This window comes from Microtus pennsylvanicus, chromosome 5, assembly GCF_037038515.1.
Source record: "Microtus pennsylvanicus isolate mMicPen1 chromosome 5, mMicPen1.hap1, whole genome shotgun sequence".
NCBI classification, from domain to species: Eukaryota; Metazoa; Chordata; class Mammalia; order Rodentia; family Cricetidae; genus Microtus; species Microtus pennsylvanicus.
In genome coordinates, this window is record NC_134583.1 from 136,818,991 (window position 1) to 136,839,718 (window position 20,728).

General features: G+C 48.0%; 1 protein-coding gene across 1 annotated transcript; it reads left to right on the forward strand.

Moving 5' to 3' along the window:
• The first annotated feature begins 401 nt into the window (after nt 1-401).
• Nucleotides 402-15,104, forward strand: Pnliprp1 (pancreatic lipase related protein 1). Its single transcript, XM_075975128.1, has 13 exons — nt 402-467; nt 552-600; nt 1,891-2,045; nt 2,403-2,528; nt 3,769-3,903; nt 5,356-5,464; nt 6,676-6,795; nt 6,907-7,026; nt 8,590-8,708; nt 9,331-9,460; nt 11,422-11,530; nt 12,146-12,313; nt 14,981-15,104. Exons 2-13 carry the CDS (start codon nt 552-554, stop codon nt 15,060-15,062), a joined length of 1,422 nt encoding a protein of 473 aa, XP_075831243.1. The 5' UTR covers nt 402-467; the 3' UTR covers nt 15,063-15,104.
• Nucleotides 15,105-20,728: the final 5,624 nt, after the last annotated feature.

The following is a 20,728-nucleotide window of genomic DNA, read 5'->3' on the forward strand; positions in this document are numbered from 1 at the left end:
TCACTAAGTCACGCAGGGTGGACTTGAACTTGCTCCTCAGCCCAGGCAGTCCTTGAACTCACATTCTTTTCATCTCAGGACACTTGTCTGCTCTTGCACACTGCTTGGTGACAAAACTGAAAACAGAACAGCAGAGCCTGCTTGGCTCCTAAGGATTCTCGCAGACACGTAGTGCAAAGCTACAGACACTTTTGTCTTCCCAGGATGGGGGGAATATCTACCCGCCATCTGAACCCTGTGTGTAAATACGCACAACAGATTGAAGGGCAGACTTAAGGTACAGATTAAAGCATAAATCTCACGTAGCTTCTGTTCTCATCACTCTCTGTTTGCTTGAACTAGAGTTCAAATGATAAGGCTGGGGTATAAAAAGGTCCTGGTGGGTCCCAGGGGAGCCAGCACCTGCCTCCTTGGACCACATAAGCTACCTCTGCATCTACTCCTCCTCCATCAGCTAAAAAGCAGAGGTAAGGCCGACAGCCCTGAGTTCCCAAGAGATGTTGCTTGTGGATCCAGGCTGCGTATGTGTGACATCGTTGACCTTGTTGTAGATGCTGATACTCTGGACAATCCCACTTTTCCTCCTGGGAGCAGTCCGAGGTAAGCGACACCACAATCCTGTGGGAAGTGATGGTGCGATCCCGTGTGATCCATCCTGTGCTCTCAGCAGGGCTGGAGAAAGCCTTAGCCCAGAAGAAGCTTGCAGGAGCCCCAGACTTTGCTGGGCTTCTAGGAAAGGTGGTGGAACTCACAGCCTGGGAGAATGAGCTGGGCAATGGAGGGGGATAGCTCCCTATGCCTGGAGGAGCTGATGGCCTGAATTTTTGAGGGAATATTTTAGAACATCTAGAAGTGACAAATGAACTTTTGCTTAATTAATGTGGACGTCTCAGCAGGTGCTCTGCAAGTATGTTAGAAGAATTTGGGAGGGGATCTTTGAATGCCTCAGATTTTTTTTTTATTTTACTGAAAATAGATTTGTTTTAATACAATATATTCTCATTACAGTTCCCCCTCTCCACGATCCTCCCAGTTCACCCCCCATCTCCCCTCCCATATGGATCCACATCCTTTATTCCTCTTGTTAGAAAACAAACAGGCAGCCTGGAGCTGGTGGTGCACACCTTTAACCTCAGCACTCGGGAGGCAGAGGCAGGCAGATCTCTGTGAGTTCAAGGCCACCCTGGTCTACAGAGCGAGTTTTGGGACAGGTTCCAAAGCTACAAAGAAAACCCATTTAAAAAAAAAGGAAGGAAGGAAGGAAGGAAAAAGAAAGCAGGAATCTAAGGAATAATAATTTAAAAAAATAAAAAAACCCAAGATTATGGCAAAAGCCCAAAACAAGAAAAAGAGCCGAATAAAAAGTGTATAACCTATATATAAATGCAGAGACATACATGTTCGCACACACAGAAATCCCATAAAAATCCAAAACTGAACACCACAACATCTATGCAAAGGACTCATGTGGTTAAAACAAATTCATTATGAGACAAAAACCTCAAAAGATGCTGCTGAGTTCATTTGTGTCTGCTGTCTACTGCTGGGTGCGGGGCCTGCCCTAAGCGGGTTTGTTTCCCCAATGAGACTCCTTTGGAGGAAACCAGATTTTCATTTGCAAGGGGCTATCAATTTGAAATAGCTTCTGGGTTAGCGTGCCTTGCACAGTAATCATCAGAGAAGCTTCCTCCTGCAGTACAAATATAGAGACCCCATAGTCAGACAGTGTACAGAGAGTTAGAGACCTTGGAAGACTCAGTCCTAAAAGGGATGATGTCTCCGTCAAACCGTTAGCTTCCGGGCTCAGGGAACTCTGCTGGAAAGGAGGAGAGAGCATGGGAGCCCAGCCACAACAGCTTCTCCACGAGTCTACCCATTCTTTCTCCTCAGGAAAAGAGGTTTGCTATGGCAAACTTGGATGCTTTTCTGACACTCAACCCTGGGCAGGGACAGCCATCAGGCCCCTAAAACTTCTCCCTTGGAGCCCTGAGAAGATCAACACCCGCTTCCTGCTCTACACCAATGAGAACCCAAACGCTTTCCAGGTGAGACTTCTCTGGGAGGCATCTCCTAATCTTTGTACCTGCTCCCCAGGCCATGACCCACCTTCTGGGTGAGCAGACGGTTCACAGAAGCTGGATCCTCCTGCTCTCTCTGTAGCTCTGGTATGGGCCCAGGGTTCACTGTCCAACAAGCCCATAGGAATGGTAACCCTGTAAGTCCTGCCCCAGACCCAGAGGAGGCAGGGAATCGTGAGTGGAGAAGTCAGGAGGGGCATCCTGAAGAGCTGACTTGGTGCTCAGCCTTGAGGGGACAACACACTGGGCCAGGCAAGAACGGGGAAAAGAGGCAGGCTTAAGGGACAGGTTGGCAAAACGCCGAAACCCTTTCTGTTGCCACAGCTTCTCCAGCCCTCTGACCCGGCAACCATTGAGGCCTCCAACTTCCAAACGGCCAGGAAGACTCGGTTCATTATCCATGGCTTCATAGACAAAGGAGAAGAAAACTGGGTGCTGGACATGTGCAAGGTAGGCGACTGACCCATGCCGCCACGTCCCACCGAGTTGGCTCGCAGTACACAGCCACAATACATGCGCTTGCCAACAAGAGATCTTCGCAGCGACTCAAAGGCTTCTCTTCACCAAGCCACAATTCCCCTTCCTGCTCCTAACCCACATCTGCAGCCAAAAGCAGGGATCTGCTCTGGGAACTCACCCCTCACCACTGTCAAGCTTCCTGTTCAGACCTGGTTCAGGACCTCCTGCTCTCAGTTTTACCAGCAGAGTTTGTATTTCTGCAAATGAGGGATTGTGGAGCTTTGTTTGTCCAAATCTTCCCACATTCCTAAAAGTCAGAGGCTTGTGGCTGTGACGATTTAGGGCACAACAGACTAAGATCAACAGGATGGCTTTGGGGGGGTGGATAGCAGGGGGCTCCAAGACAGGGTTTCTCTGTAGCTTTGGAGCGTGTCCTGGAGGTCGTTCTGTAGACCAGACTGGCTTTGAACTCACGGAACTCCACCTGCCTCTGCCTCCCAAGGGCTGGGATCAAAGGTGTGCACCACCTCTGCCTGACTCTTAATGAGCATCCTGTTAATTAGGTTGTCAGCACCAAACTTTCTCATCTGGAGGGATTTCTCAGGGTTGCTTTGGCAAGGGAGGTTCCAAGGGACACAGCTGTCCAAAACTGGAGATGCCATGTGTGTTGGCACCGTCATGAAAAGGTCAGAAGAGACCTCAGCTATGCACAACCCGGCTGAGCACACGGGAAGTCTCTCCCTTCCTAACTCCTCAATCTCTCTCACAGTGGTGCTCTTCTGTTTTTATACACCTGCCGTGTGTGTTCCCTCCAGGAAATGTTATGCCACTTGACTGTGGAAAATGACACCTCCCTCCCTCTTTATAGCTCAAGTAACGCCCAGTGGTCTGGCATGTCTCCTAAAGGACCCCTCACAAACAGAACCACAAGGTCACATAGCTCATAATTACCAGACACTACACTGGGGTCTTTTCCCATCACACCCGATTCCTCTAATGGTATACTTGATCCACCTTGTCAGATTTAGCTGAAGAAATCAAAGGGACTGGCTTTTCCTTCATCTTTAGGGTATGGATTTTCTCTGCTTCTAGTATTTGCCCTTGTGGGTTGCAGGAACCCCTGAACAGAGTCTAGTCCATCTCAGCACCCTAAGACATAAGGAACACTTCTGATCCCTGTCCAGATGGATTTCCCATGCCCTTCGTCAACACTGTGTCTCCCCAACCCTAGAACCTGTTCCAAGTGGAGGAGCTGAACTGCATCTGTGTGGACTGGAAGGGAGGCTCTCAGACCACCTACACGCAGGCTGCCAGCAACGTGCGAGTAGTGGGCGCCCAGGTGGCTCACATGCTTGACGTCCTTGCGGTGAGTGGGCTGCAGGGGTGGGGGCAAAGGTGAAGTCAGACACGAAGTGGGCACCACCTTAGTGACACATGAGTGAGAGAAAAACTTACCAGCGAGCACTTAGCGACGGGGTTTTATCATCCTCTTGGATTTACAGCTAACACGTAGTGATGGGATTTTACTGTCCCCCTTGGATTTATAGTTAAGGAAACTGAGGCACAAACTAGCACAAACTAGCTTGCCAAAACACAGAGCAGGTGAGTAGATGATTTTGTCTCTGGGGCTCAGACCGTCTGGCTCCAGGAGCTGTCCACCACACAAGGTGAATCTGTGCAAAGCAAAGCCAGACACCACCAAGGAAAGCCAAACAGAGCCAGGAGGTGGGACATGCAACGGATAAGCACAGGTCCCTATAACCATGGGACCCACTGAAATTTTTCCTGCCATGGTCATTTCAGTTGTTTCTTCCTGTGCTACTCTTTGATCTTCACTAATATTTTAAGTCTCTCACTCTGTATGTTAATTCAGGAATTCTTTATGGCCAGTTTCTGTACCAGGTCAGGTCCCACTATTTCATCTCTTCTGCATAACAGGTCTAGAAAGAACCGACTGCTTCTGCGCCGCTGCAGAAATCAGAACCCATGGGGTTGCACAGAAAGCAGTGTAGAGGCCTGTTGGGGGATATCACAGAACATTGCATGTGAGCGCCGTGACAATGCCGTGTTTCTAGAGCAGACGGGCAATGGCATGCAGGAGATAAAGGAGATCCCTGAGTCCGAGGCCTTCAAGGAGCTACATATAGGGAAGACTTGCAATGACCACAGAGTGTGATCTCTCAGCGCAGTGGCTCTCCACCTGTGGGTCATGACCCCTTTGGAAGTCAAATGACCCTTTCACGGGGGTCACATAAGACCATCAGAAAACACAAATATTTATATTATGATTCATATCAGTAACAAAATTATAGTTATAAAGTAGCAATGAAAATAATTTTATGGATAGGGTCACGACAACATGAGGAACTGTATTAAAGCATCACAGCATTAGGAAGGTTGGGAACCTCTGTGTTAGAGGGTTCTGGAGATGGGGGGGCAGGTGTGCAGGCTTTATACAGGCATGCGAGCATGGTTAATCCACCTTGTATGTGGGGGTGGGGTGGCATTTGGGAAGCCTCCCAAGAAAGAGGCATCCGGATTGCTGGAGACAGGATCTTTAGATGATAGCTGGGCAGGAAGATAGGAAATGGGCTACAGTGTGGTGTAAACCAGGCCCAGGGGTGACAGAGCAGGACACTCTTGGAGGCCACAGGGAGTTTTAGCTGGAGAAAAGTCTAGGAAGGGCCACTTTGAGAAAGTGCTGAGGTCCTTGTCAGGAGTTAGCACTCAATGCTGAGGCCCCAGGAAGCAGGGAAAGTTCCCAGTAGGGTCGCCATGCTAACCAGCACGTCCTGGACATGTGATCTCTCCTCTCTAGACAAACTACAGCTACTCGCCTTCCAAAGTTCACCTCATCGGCCACAGCCTAGGCGCCCATGTGGCCGGGGAAGCAGGAAGTCAGACTCCAGGCCTAGGCAGGATTACTGGTAAGGTTCCCAGGTCCCATTCCCACACCTCCGAATGGTCATAAGCCCATAGTTCAATATAGAGCTGTCTGAACCCCTTGGCTGTGGCAGACCTGGGGACAGCCCTGACAGGAGACTTTAGGGTGCTTCTAATTAACATGTGGGCCATCGCTGTTGGCGAGGAAGATAGTGGCTGTGTTCCATCTCTGCGATGCTTCTGCCGTGGCCCCCGCTGCTCCTCTCCGGGTGCAATCTTTCCCTTGATGTGGTTCATGCAGCAGCTTTGAGCACCCAGGAAAATGCAGAATATAGCTAGTACGGACAGAGAAAGTACCCTTGAACAGGGACTGCACTACCCATTCATTTCTTCCTCCTTCTCTTTGAAGTCAGGGGAGAATGGAACCCGGAAATTGCTGCCCTCTTTTTCTGCTGGTTAAAGGATCCCAACTGCAGAAACCACTAAAAACACCCTTTAACTGACACCATCAAAGCAGCCTTCAAATGCAGCAAAGCCTTTGCATCATAGCAGGAGCAATGGAACATATCTACATGAGAATATTAATGCCATTATCAAAGGGAACACGGGTTAAGTGCCTAATTACCCTAAATACAAAAAAAAAAATCACTGTGTTCCTCATCTAATTCTTAGAACCAAAGAAGCTCCATCAGGGAAGCAAGCAGCTTGCCCAGGGACACACAGGTGATATGAGCTCCGGCCAGTCCCTGTGCCACGCATTAGCTATTAAATTATTTAATCAACAGCTATTTAAGCTGATAAAGTGTTTGCCTTCAATTTGTAAAAAAAGGGAAACTGAGATACAAAAACCTTGAATGACTTTCTCAAAGTCATATGCAAGTTCTCCAAAAAGTAGCTTAATAGAGATTTGGAACCAGCAGCCCACACAGGCCCAGCACTCTGTTTTCTTCACAAAGATAAAAGGCAGGAAAATGCGAATATTAAATATAACAGATGCGTGGAAGAATCTGACGTCGAAAGAAATCCTTGCTCAAACACAATCTGAGTTCTTTTCTCACGCGCCCTCCTCTCCTGCCACAAGCCCCCTTTAAACAAGTGGCCCAGGACGCCACACCCCATGTTCTATAGACAGGCAATCACACCATATGACTACAAGTGTGGTATCCATTCAATTGCATGTTGCCCAGCCTGTACAGCCATACACCTTGGTCCTTCATGGACCGGCTGTTTGACACTGCTGGGCCATCTCTTTTAGGACTGGATCCCGTAGAAGCAAATTTTGAAGGGACTCCTGAAGAGGTCCGGCTTGATCCCTCCGATGCCAGCTTTGTTGATGTAATCCACACAGATGCAGCTCCCTTGATTCCATTCTTGGGTGAGCCCCCTGCTGTCCCAGTCTCTAGCTATGGATAAGAATGTTGGTGTTTTAACCCGGAGAGCGCTGTGCAAGCCAAACCCCATCTCGTTGTTGTTACAAATATTTTAGGTTTTGGAACAAATCAAATGATGGGCCACATGGACTTCTTCCCCAACGGGGGACAGAACATGCCCGGGTGCAAGAAGAATGCCCTGTCGCAGATTGTGGATCTAGACGGCATCTGGTCAGGTAAGGCCGCGGGGACCAGGCCAGGAGGACGATGCTTCTTTGGGTACTCAGTACTTGCTGTGACAGATATCCCGCCTGGTGTGTGTGGAGACCAGTGTGCCACTCCTCAGACACTACACACCTTTTAAAATGACACATTTTAAAATGACCTCATTGGCCTAGAGAGGTGTCTCCACCTTGCCAGCGCTGCGGAAAGCATGCTCTGCCATGTTTAGATTTTCTCCACTTGGGTTCTGAGGGTCAAACTTCAGACCTCACACCTGCAAGGCAAGCATTTCACTGACTGAGCAATCTCCCCAGCCCCAAATCTTAGTCATAAAAATGTACTTCCTTTTTAAAATATATGATTTTCTTTTCTGGATGTTATTTCTGGAAAAAATAACTACATAACTGTCAGGTCTACTGATTCTGTATTTCCTCAAAACACGGCCATGGATGTACATGAATGTACTTGCCTCAGCAACAAAGAATCACAGCCCTCGGTCTCAAAGCTCCAACCCCAGCTGTCAGCGGGCAGCCACCACATAGAGAAGGGGAAGTGACAAGCGTAGATATCTCAAGAGGGTTTTCCTGCAAACATGCCCTGGAATCAATATTATGGTTCAATCGTAGGCAGCTAGCTTCAGTTCAGTAACTAGGGTAAGGGTGCCCCAGAGGCAGGCATGGCAAAGCTATCTTCACAGTACAAGTCATTGCTCACTTCTATTGAGCAGGAATGAGGAGCAATCACATGAGGAAGGCTAGAATGGGACTGCCCACTTACCATTGATGAGCAGACATGGGGACAAAGGACATCCTTCAGTTAACAGTTCCAATACCGCCTAATGAGATTGAGAATTCAGGACTCAGCTCAGCCACCCCAGTCAACTGGTAGCATCCGAGCTAAAATCCTTAGTGGGATGATAGAATCCTATGAGTGTCATTTCTGCTCAGTTCAGTCCAAACAGCTCAGATGTCCTTAATGCAAATATTAGGGACCCATGTTTGGGCTTTGGCAGCTCCGTCAGCAAAGGATAATAAAGTCCAGGCCAGGTCTAGATATGCTGGGCGATTTGTCAAGCGTCTTGGGTAAGGACCTGGGAGAAGGCTGTAGGAATGAGAGTGGACAAGAATGACCCTCAGCTGAAGCCCCTGAAATCTACATTGACCTTCATTTGCATAAGAGCATCACGACAACGTCCCGGTGCTTATATCACACACGGGAGGATGTGGTGCATCTGGTTCAGAGGCTGGAGGGGCAGTGTTGAGCACCAGCTGAACTGCGTTTTGTTACCACGCTCCCCTGTGATAGCTGTGCTCTGCCGGTCACCTGTGGATACTTTCACACGGAGATACTAGGACAGCTGCCTGCTAGGGAAGGGGAGGGTCTGGGGACAATGCCAGTGAAGTAACCGGAACATTACCCCCAACACCCAAAACCTCATTGTTTTATTGCCATTTGTGAATGGATTATGAACTTAAGTTCTGTAGATGTAGGCTCACTCTGGACCTGGGAGAGAGAGGCACAGATGCAGTCACAGCCTGCCTCCAATTGCCTGTACTGACCCCTGCCTGTCTCCTCAGGAACCCGGGACTTCGTGGCTTGTAACCACCTGAGAAGCTACAAGTACTACTTGGAGAGCATCCTCAACCCGGATGGGTTCACTGCATACCCCTGCACCTCTTACAGAGATTTTGAGTCTGTAAGCTATTACTCTGCCATGAGTGGTGGGCAGCACACACTGAGGTCCTATTGTGTGTGGATCCACAGTTCCTCTAGACGAATGTCTGCCTTGTCCCTCAGAATGCATACTCTTTGGGAGAGAAGGAGGGGAAGAGTCCCAACAACTTTGGCTGGAAGTATCAAAAGTGTGTGTGTGTGTGTGTGTGTGTGTGTGTGTGTGTGTGTGTGTGTGGAGAGAGAGAGAGAGAGAGAGAGAGAAAAAGAGAGAGAGAGAGGGAGGGAGGGGGAGAGAGAGAGAGAGAGGTGGGAGAGGAGAGACACAGAGAGAGAATATCCGGGTTTGCATAAGATTCTGTCTAAAAGAAAGAGAAGGAAAACTTCTGGTAAGCGCTACAGTCAACATGGAGAGCTGACGCCACTCATATCCTAGCGCTGGAAAATACAAGTGATGGAAGCCGGGCCCCAGACAGCAGTGCCGTTTAGAAGTCCCTGACCATTCTAACACTGCACACTGAGATGGAGGGAACTCAGAGACAATGGGCCCCAGTTCTCCTCCCGTCGCAAATGGGGGAACTGGGCTGTAGGGAATGGAGCAACAGCTCTCTCCAATCTGCTTCTCAGCCCCCTGCTCTCTTCACTAGGACAAGTGCTTCCCCTGCCCATACCAAGGCTGCCCACAGATGGGTCACTATGCTGACCAGTTTGCCAACATGACAAGTGAGGAGCCACAGAAGTTCTTCCTGAACACAGGCGACGCCAAGAATTTTGCACGTAAGTTGATACTCACTCAGGCCAAGAATGTGCCACGCCCGTTATAAGGAAAAGCTTGCCTCTAACCTGGAAGAATTCTGCACAAGTTTGATTACCTTAGGGAAAGATATGTTTGTCCTGAGCCTCCCCTGCATGGTTCCTCTGAGGCGAAGAGAGCATGTAAATTACTTTTATTTATTTCCTTTCTGTGGAATGACTGGAAGTCAAAGTGTGATTTGTGGAGTTGAGGCAGTTTGTATACCTATGGCGACAGCTTGAATTTTTACCCCTCTCCAGTTCATCGTTCCGTTCCTTTTTAGGACTCTCTCTCTCTGTTTCTCTCTCTCTGCCTCTCTATCTCTGCCTCTGTCTCTGCCTCTCTATCTCTGCCTCTGTCTCTGCCTCTTCTCTCTCTGCCTCTCCATCCTCTCTGTTCTCTTTTTCTATGTCTCTTCCCATCATCCTGTCTCTATGTCTCTGTCTCCATCTCTGTCTCTACACACACACACACATACACAAACACACACACACACACACACACACACACATACACACACACACACACACACTCCTGTATTCATTCAGCAGACATTCTTGGTACTAGCTCTTTGCCAGCCCCAGTCTGGGCATCTCCCCTTCTCTACTCATGTGCCCCGGTGCCTCTCTGATGTGGAGTGACCAGTTGAGGGAGGGATGACTTCTTCCATAACCCCACTGAATGCACTCAGATGCTAGGTCCATATTAGACATGTTTGGTCCATCTGTGACAGATTTTACATTTGTGATACCATGAGGTATCACAGTAAAAACAGAAACTATGCGTCTATAATGCTATATAAAAACAATATGTCTTGTGTAGTTTCTGAAAGGCAGGTGTATTGAGGTATAATTTACATACTTTCACGCATGTTTCTGGTTTGACAAAGCAATAGATGGGTAGATGGCTTCATGAGATTTAGGGCCTTCACAACACTGTAAATACACATGCCTATAATTTTTTTGCCAGAAGACTGATTTATCAACCCGTACTAATGCAGTAATATTTTGAAGGCTTGCCTCTATTTTAACTATAGCAAAGGAATCATTTATTACCCCATCAACACTTATTTATGGATCACAGATATGGGTTGCTAGGTACAGGGATAGAAGGATGATCAAGCCAATGTTTTGAAATTTATGAGTCATTAGTCGAATTGGGTTTGGTGATTGCTACTGGAATTAACAAATGGGGAACTTGACCCTGAGAAGAGAAAGGAAAGGGTTACATCCCTGGGACTGTAAAAGCACGTGGGACTTAGACAGGGGTGTGTATGCGCTTGTGTATATATGTCTAGATAACGGTGAATTTGCATGTTTATATGTGTTATACATTGAATGTTCATATGCGCGTATGTGTATATATGGATGGACTATATATGTATATTTATGTGTTTGCATGTTCTATGCCTCTGGGTGTATATGTGCTATGTCTGTGTGTGTGTGGATATTTGTGCATGCTCATAAGCCCTGGAACAGTGCTCTAGGTATGAGTTCATATGACGGCTACCGAGCACCAGAATCCTAGAGATGCAGAGATAGGACAGACCCAGCCTGAAGGTGCTCTGCACTAAGCCATCCTCCCACGGGTAGCCTGTACCCCTGGCTCCTCTTCTTGCCATAACACACAGCACCACCTCTCTGGAGTAGAACTTTCTCCAGCAAAGGGCTCGCTCGGCCCTGTTGGATCCAAAAGACATCGGCTCTGTGTGGCAGTTTAAAACCCACAGCCTGGCTAGTGAACTTGAGGAAGTGCACAGTTAATATTATTTATAATGAATGTAACTGTAAGTGGGTCTAGAGGAGCCACCACTGGGTGCTCATTTAAGGTGTGGATTAGCAAGTACGATGTCTCACACTCTGTGCTGCCGTAAAAGAATGTGGGCAATATCTGGGCTCAACTGTTTTCCGTGTCCATGAGGTGACCGCTCCTTTGCTTTGCCCAGGTTGGAGGTACCGGGTCTCCTTGACACTGTCTGGAAAAACAGTCACTGGGGAGGCCAAAGTGGCTCTGTTTGGAAGCAAGGGCAACACTCAACAGTATGATATCTTCAGGTAAGTACAGTGTGCAGAGTGCTAAACATTTTCATCTCTAGACATCAGTGGGTTTGAAACTACTTTATGTACAGAAAATAATTTTACACTTCCAATTATTTTTAATTTAAACCTAACAATTTCTTTCCAGCACTTGGGAGGCAGAGGCAGGAGGATCTCTGTAAGTTCAAGGCCAGCCTGGTCTACAGAGAGAATTCCAGGACAGCCAAGGCTGTTACATAGAGAAATCCTGTCTCAAAAAACAACAACAAATAAAACACCTAATCATTTCTTAATATTATACTTTAAAAATCCACTATTGTTCCAGATAACACATGTTAAGATGATAACCTACAATATAGATGATTCTTCTAGAAAAAAGAACTAAAATAATTTAAGAGAATTTAATCATTTTCTACAAAAAAAAGAGAGAAATTTGAATTTGAAAAGCAATCCTAAATAATAGATTGAGGTTGCCAGCTTATTTCCAGTTTTTCATTCCTCCATCTTTGACTGAGGATACATTTGGAAGAAGATTCATTATTAAAAGTCAGATAAGAGTGGTGGGTCATGGTTCTTTGTGGTCATCCCAGTGTTCTTCCATAAACATGAATATGTCTCCTTCTTTATTTCAAGGGGCGTTATGAAACCAGGCGCTATACATTCCAATGAGTTTGATGCCAAGCTTGATGTGGGAACAATTGAGAAAGTCAAGTTTCTTTGGAATAATCACATGATAAACCCAAGCTTCCCCAAAGTGGGTGCGGCCAAGATCACTGTACAAAAGGGAGCAGAACGAACAGAGTACGTATCTTCCCTGGCTGAGTCATCCGGGATGTGTGCAGAGGATCTCTGTGTGGGAATTCCCTCCCTGGAACAGATAGAAAAGAAATCACTTGAAAGGGGATGGAGAAAACACAGATGGGACCATTCTTGAGGAATCCCATCCTCAGCACAGCTTCATCTCTCCCTGAGTAGGCACAGGGCCTTCAGGGGAAGAGAGGGAGCTGGGATGGGGACGATAGGATGCCCTAGGGAGGCAGAAGAGAGCTCCAGCCCAAGGCAGCCCGCAGACCTTTTGAGGCTTTGTGAGAAGTGTCTGATCCTGGTGTTCTTGGGGATTGGTAGTTAAATGGGGCCAGCAAACTCAGACTTTTGGAAATACCACTTCTTCTGGTGGGAAAGAAGTGTTGGCCTGTGGTTGGCCCATGGGTCACAAACTTGGGTGAACTTCTACTTCTGAAGTCACCCCTATTCCCTAAGGTGAGAGGGCAGAGACATCAGACTGGTCAGGTGACCGACCGTACTCAGCATGTTCTCAGTGGGACTACAGCAGAGAGAGAGGAGACCCAGGCTGGCCAGTAGAGAGCCTTACCCCTCGCCTCAGAGCCTCCATTGTAAGCCACTGCCTCTAGGTCTGTTAAGTATTCCAAGACCCGAATCCTGCCACCGCGTGGCTAAAGGCACATTAGAATGTCACTGGAATCCTGAAGGTTTCTGAAGATAGATGTTCACTTCCTAGAAACCTAACAGGTCGAGTTGAAGCAACTCCTGAGGCCCTGTGGTCCTGAGCCCATCACTGTCCTGGGCCCTCCAGTGACTGAGCACAGATATTTTGCCTACTTCCTCTCTGGGAGGAGAATTTCCCTTAAAGTTTCCATTCATTTGTTTATTTGGGTAGGTATGTGTGAGCATGTCTCACGGTGCACACAAACCCGGAGGACAGCTTGCTGGACTCATTTATGTTGTGTGAGTTCTGGGGGTCAACTCAGGCCAGCAGGCTGCCAGGGCCACTACCTGCTGAACTTCTTACTGGCCTAAGAATCTCTCAAGCAATCTGACACCAGTGGTTAAATATAGGAAAGTCAAAACCCACTCCTATTGCCACAAACTAGCTTGGGGAATAAAAAAATTCAACTAGTAAATTATTCAGAGGTTCTACTAATAGGAGGATTTTCCAGGAACGCTTTTACTAAATAACACTAATGATAATTATAAAGTTAAGGAGCAATCAATATTGAGACTCAACCTCTTCTGGGTTCCCTCTCCCGTGTAATCTGATGTAGTCATCTCAGTGAGATTCCAAGTGCTACGTAGGGCCTGCTGACTGGACTTCTTCCAATGATAGGAGACCAAAAGAAAAATAGAGCCCATCCTGCTCTCCCTACCCCCATCCCATTTGGGACCCATTGTAAATGTGGTAAATGTGACGTTGACAAGGAGTCCATGGGTACCTGTCCTGGAAAACAGGGGGGCAAAGAAGGTACAGCCTGCACCAAGGAAGTTGTTACACTTCAGCTGTTGAGAAAAACAAGACTTTGGGTGCACATGGCAGATCACGTGACCCATGGGAAGGATGGAGACCACAGAATGCTGGGGAGACGGGGGTGGGGGAGGCAGGAGCAGCATGAACTGTCGAGGGGCCAGCAAACGGAGGCCAGGCTGCTGGGACTTAAATGCGGAGCTTCCAGGCTAAAACGTCTAAGACAGACACACTCAGAAGAGAAAGTTGGAGGAGGCCAACAGAGACAAGCGGTTTCATTAGGGTTGCTTACAGGAGCATGGATAATGGGCTCCTCAGGGGTGTGTGCACACCTTGCCAGTGGCTACTGTGGAAAAGCAAAGCAAACGAAAACAGTTGGGACAGAGCATCGGAGCTCACTCAATGTCAGCCCTTGGTTCTTCAATAACCACAGAAACAGCCACTCGTGTCTGTGTTAGTTTCATATTAGAAATTTTCCCCCACTTATTGTTGTGAGGTGTTGCATAATTACCACGGGAGTCTCAATAACGTGAGCGGGAGCCCTCTTCTACAAATGAAGATATCGTCAGGTAACAGTTATCACTGGCCGGTGGGAGAGATGTGGGGACCAAGGAGAAAGTCGGACTCTCTGGTCCTAGCCCTGGAAGACAGGCCAGGGAGATTTGGATGGGTAATAATACTACTACAGAAAATATGGCCAACAGCATAGAGTAGACTTGGGATTGTATCTTGGACCTTTACCTTACATACAGCCTTCTGTGACTCCGTTTCTTCTCCTGTAGGCAGGGCTAATCAGAAGACCTCCTCACCCACGGGGAGTGTAAACCGTAAACCTATGGATGTATTTGCCTGCCACTGAGAATCCAGTCTCTCATAGATGCCATGGCCTTCAGCTGAGCCTTGAGAGTGCTGAGGAAAGCGTCAGTGACTGCCTCTAAGTCAGTCACTGTGACCATCAGCCTCTGTTAAAACGGGAGAAGGGAGGGTGCTGCCTTAGTGGTCCACAGTCTGTGTATGACTGGACCAGCGACGGGTTCACTTCAGAGCAACAGCGAGCCCTTCCCTGGGCTGGGTGGGCTTTATACTGGAAATCCAGATGGTAGCAGCCTCTACCGGGCCTCTGAGCTACACATCCGTGTACACTGTTGTTTAATGCTTTCACAAGGCTGACAGAGCACTCCAGTACCAAACAGTGTGTTTCCTTACAGGTACAATTTCTGTAGTGCCGAGACAGTGAGAGAAGATACTCTGCTCACCCTCATGCCTTGTGATGCCCCAGACACGATGTGACCTCCTGTTAATGCCAATAAAATCCTCTGTTGCACACGCCCACACAGAGTCTCTCTTGGATGTCAGCTGCCACCCATGGGGACATTCAACAACCGGATATTGGAGACACTAATGAGCATGTCCTCTGTCTGTGGGTCCCTCACCTTGGCATCCAACAAAGCATTACTTTACCATACTTCCTTGGTCTCCTCCACGCTCACTTTTCTCTTTCTCGGAGAGGGTGTAGGTTCACAGGACAAGAAAAGGGCAAGTGGCCAATAACTCCACATCATTTTACAGTGAGAAACTGAGGCAGAAAGCAGGGAAGGTCTAGGCTCACACGTGAATTCATGCCCCGTCAGGAGTGACGGCCAAGCTTCCCCACCCGGCTACTGCCTGTGGAGTCATAGAGATCCTTTACGATGCTCACTTCCTGGCTGTTAGAGGTGATGAAGGGGTCTGGGGGGGGAGCCCCATGATTGCTCTTGTTGAGAAACTCACGTGAGCTCATGCACAGCCAGTCCTCTGACTACAAGGCTACTTCTCGGCCCTCCCTGAGTGCCTTCCTGCAAGAAGGATCCAGGATGGATCTAGGAGGTGCACAATGCAGACTTCCTGCTAGAATTATGAGGCAGACTTACTTCCTGCTAGAATTATGAGGCAGACTTACTTCCTGCTAGAATTACTGGGGAGCCCTCAGTCAGGTGTCATGTGATGTTTTACTCTTTTGCCTTTTTGAGGGGCCCACTACCTAGCTCCCAAATAAATCACACATGGAGGCTTATTCTTAGTTATAAATGCCTGGCCTTAGCTTGGCTTGTTTCTTGCCAGCTTTTCTTAAATTAACCTATCTACCTTGTGCCTCTGGGCTTTTACTTTTCTCTTCCTTCTGTATTTCTTACTTTCAGCTCCTCAGGGACGGGTGCTCCAAGTAGCCAGGGATGGCAAATATTACATGGTCTTTTGCTGTTGTTGGAGCCAGCAGTAGACCTGACCCCGTGCTCCAGGCAAGATGGCCCCGTATTAGCCAAAGAACTCAATCAGTGCAGTATGGATTCTACAATTCTGCAAACAGGTATCACACTCCAGTTCTGTCCATGTGACTGTGCTGGGCAGTGGGTACAGAAGATGCCAACCATATCCTGGGAGTGTGAGTAGCAGTGTTGGTGCTGCTATACTGTGTTATGGGTACACGAAGCAAGGTGTGCCCAGGACAGGGTGACCAGGAAAGGGAAGGAACCCATTGGTAAAGTCTTCACAGGGAGGTAACGCTAGGTTTGATGACAGACATCCCCAGAGATGTCAGGCTGGCAGGCTAGCTGGGAGGAAGCAGTCACTGTGGATATACCAGCTGTGGAGGATGAGAACCTTCTGATGTGACTAAAGAGAACCTGATATGATTGAGGTCTTCACGAATGACAGCTCTGCTCCTGGTCAAGGGTAAGATGCAGCTTTGTCCCTCACATTAACAGGCGTGGTGACAAAGGTCAATTCTTTTTAAAAAAGAACAGCAAGGATCACACAGTGGTGGGGGTGGGTGGGGGCTGAGGAAGGAAGGTGGGAAATGCCTGCTGGCCACACCACTGCCACACCGTTTACATTGTCCTGAGCCTCGAGGACCTCAGGTGACCTGAGTTCTAACAGATAGAGTCCTGCAGATACAAGAGTGGCCACATGATCCTGAGGGGGGCAGTTGTAGTCAATGGGCCCAAACTGGAGTAGTACCTCTTCCCCCCACTTCCTTTCCTAGAACGTGCGCCCACATCTACAGTCTGCACCTGGTCCAAAGTGTTCCCATGTGAGATATGCATCTGGACAAAACTCACTAAAGGCAAAGGGCAGGTCCCAAGGCTGCACTAATGAGCGTGGAGGGTCGAGCACCCGTTTCCTGGTTCTGCTGAGATTGCATTCCCACATGCTGACCCTGGAAATGAATGGACGCTCTGTGGGGACGTGCGCTCTCATGGGCTGAATCTGGAGACGGACTTTTACGGGCTGACCTCAGAGATGGGCAGACTCTGGTTCTGATGGTTATTCCATAGAGGGCCTGCCAGGTAGATCTCATCAGGACAAGTCTGACCAAGGCTGGTTTCACTGGGCTTTGTTTTAGTGGGGTTTTTTTTTAATTATTGAAAGCCAAGGATTTAGAATCTTTGGAGTAATAAAAAGATGCTCTGCTGTCATGAAGCTTTGATATAATTTCAAACACTCACATGGTATGCTGTGTGATGTTAGTTTTGAGAATACAGTTCCCCTTCCTTCAAGATCAGACCCTGTGTGAGAACTTGATACAGCTTCCCTTCCCCCTTGGGAATGTGGCATCTCATGGGTACGACTTCACATGGATGTCATTGACCTCCAGTGCTAGACCGGAAAATCCATACAAACTTTGAAAAGGACTGCATACAACACCATGTTCTCTTCTGAGTCTTGCAACCTTTCTGTCCACCTGCCTTGCCACATGGCAGGACATACATCCTCCAGAACCTCCACTGCGGAAGTCAATTACCTTTCCTTATGAACTGTAAGTGGTGCAACCTGAACTGGGCGCGGCTTGCACCCAGGTGAGCCAACTAGACCTCAATGTCTCTGGAAGCTGCTCACTGTGTGGTTAAGGCACTTCCAGTATCTTCTCTGTGGGCTTGAAGTGCATGATCCTCCTCTTCCTTAGCCATTGAGAACCTCAGAAACTTTCTCTTTGGATGTGATAAGCTCTGTGACTCATGAGAGCACACTTAGATCATCTTCCCATTTCTATGGTACACAGATTAATACGCAGTTTATTAGCATAAAGGTCAGGTGGCCATGCAGACTGTCCAGAGGCAGTGTAATGGGGCTATGAGTCAGGAGTGTGCTCAAGCCGGGTGACTTGTCCAAAGGCTGCTGCCTCTCTGGTTTATAGCTTCCTCATGAATCCAATGGAGGCAATAAGGGGGCCCTGAATTCCTAGTAGTGGTGTCCGTAGGCTCTAACAAGGAAATCCACGGCATGGTGAATGGCCACGCTCTACCTTTAGCTGATACAAGAAAAGTGGGTTAACTTCAGGGTGTGGTCATGGTCTGGCTATAGACCTTCAGGTGAGGAGGGTTGTTATAATCCCCAGATCTGAGAGACAGCAGTGCTTGTGAACACAGGCTTTATGCCCAGCCCATCTACACCCTGTATACAACCTCCCAGAGTGCACAGGGCTAGCCCTGGCCTGGGGCTTTCAGAGTCCAAGGACTCCTGAAGACAGACATTGCCGTGAACTTTTGAGTGTCCTCCATCCGGGCTGCATACCAGAATCACACGGAAGCATATATGAAGGGAAGATCCCACAAGAACATTTAAGAGGCAGTCACGCGATCTGACCCTTGGAAAAACCTGTGGATCATTCCCACGTTCATGCGGATGAAGACCCACCATGTTACAATGGCTTTCCATTCCCAGGGTTTGAACATGCCATAAAATAATTCTCATTTCTTTGGGAAGTTGCCTACTTAGTTTTCATGATTATTTAAACCAGTTTTAGAAATATTTTTTCTTTGTGCATTAAAACTTTTGTCTCTTGAGCTAATGCTTGATGAATCAGAATATTTTAGATCATTATGAGAACATTTTAGGAAGAATGACATCTACATATCTACTGGAATCTGAGAAAGTTTGGGGAGTCTGACTGAGGACCAAAACTATGGAGGAGCTAGCCATAGGCTTTGCGAGCAGATACTTTGTCTGGGCCCCTGGGTGAAAGAGCAGGCATGAGGAGTGTGGGGTGTGGCAATGCCCCTGGCAGGAGGAACTGCAGGTGCAAATGTTCATGTAGCCATAATCGATGCCTGTTACAGCATAATTTGTAAAGACAATAATTTCACAGTTGCAGATACAGGGAAGCTCAAAACGAAATATCTGACTAGTAAAGTCTGCTCTCTAGGAAAAGCAGGTGCGCTCTGCAAGTGGTTCCTCCACCCCTGAAACCGCCAGGCAGGAAGAGGAAGACATCAAGGGTAGCGAGAAGAATGGGAACAGGGACTGCAGCTCCTTTGTGGCTCCTGCAGCAGGCACCCTGGTCTCCTGGAGACCGAGAAGCCCAGGGTCATGGGCAAGGTTGGCTCCTCGCACCCATGGGGCTCAAGGACACATCTGCCCAAAGCCATTCATCTAGCTTCTGGTATTTCACCTGTAGTCTTTGACATGCCTGTGTGATCTCATGTTCACATGTCTGCACTGAGTATATCACTCTCTAAATCCAAATGCTCTCCCTCTTTATCAGGGCAAGCATCTCCGTGGGCCATGGCTTATCCTAATGATGCTGTCTTAATTTGATTACTTCTGTAAAGACCAAACTCTGGTTAGATCATGTTAGATCTAACAGTTTTTGAGGCAGTTGGGGGCGGAGTCAGGATTTCAACAATTTGGGGGTTAGGAAAGACACGATTCAATATATAGTAGCAGCCATAATTTGAATGATCATGATCCCTAAATTTATGTTGAAGCTAACTCCCATTTTGATGGTATTGAGAGATGGGCCACTATGAGAAACTATGAAAAACTATGATGATCCTCAAGAAAGGGACTAGTGTCCTAGGAAGAGTCTTTGGATTGCTAATACACCCATGTCTTCTGCCAGGCAAAGACAGAATTATCCCTTTCCATCATCTCTGCTGTATTGATATTTTGTGTGTTTGATCTTCAGGCAAGCGAGCAAGCCAGTCTGCATCATCCATCCTTATGGGCTCTGCTTCAATTTCTGTTTGAGATCCTATGGCTGCCCTCAGTGATGGATTGTGGTCTGGAAGTGCTTCATGATGAGCTTGAGATGCTGGAACTGGAACCTAAGCAGGTCGTGTCGAAGCTGCAGAAACTGCCCATGGAGACAAGTGAGCGGGTGATGTCAAAGCTGCAGAAACTGCCCATGGAGACCAGTGAGCGGGTGATGTCGAAGCTGCAGAAACTGCCCATGGAGACCAGTGAGTGGGTGATGTCGAAGCTGCAGAAACTGCCCATGGAGACCAGTGAGGCCTTGGACAAGCGCAAAGGGCTGACTGAGGAGACCAAATCCTTCAGTTACTTGTACAGCCATGTCCTACAAGATTGGGCTCAGCTGAAGAAGAATGCACGTGGGTTGAGACTGACAACCAGAAGGCTGTGGAAGGAGGACCCATGACACCTGTGCTGAGCAGCATAGGCGCAAGAAAACCTGGATGAAGGACCGGAGGACTTTCAGAAGCAGAAGTTGGTCTCCTAGCAAAGGGACTTGGCAGAGGAGCTTCAGTGTAATTTCAATGTCTCTGAGATGAGGTCAGAAGATGTCCAAGCTGAGCTGGAAATGGCCACAGCCCAGGATGAGAGCCTCCTGCAGACAGAGCTGCCACAGCAGGAGAATAAAGTCTCACCGTGGATCTTGAGAGCACTAAGAAGGCCAAAGAAGCCACAGACACCTTGAACTCATGACATTCTACACCCTCGGATCAAGGCCTCTTCAGAAGAAGACATCCCCTTGTAGCTGTTAACTCACCAGTGAGGTAACTACCAGCTGCCCTCCAGGTGATTCAGCCGTAATCAAATCCATAGGTTAGTTGACTAAGTACTCCCAGAGGAAAGAGAGCATCAAAAATGAGCTTGAGCTACAGAAAACCAGAGAAAAGAACGACTGAGATGCTCAACAGAACGTGGCCCCTGTGATGCGGCACAACAACACGGAGGGTAGA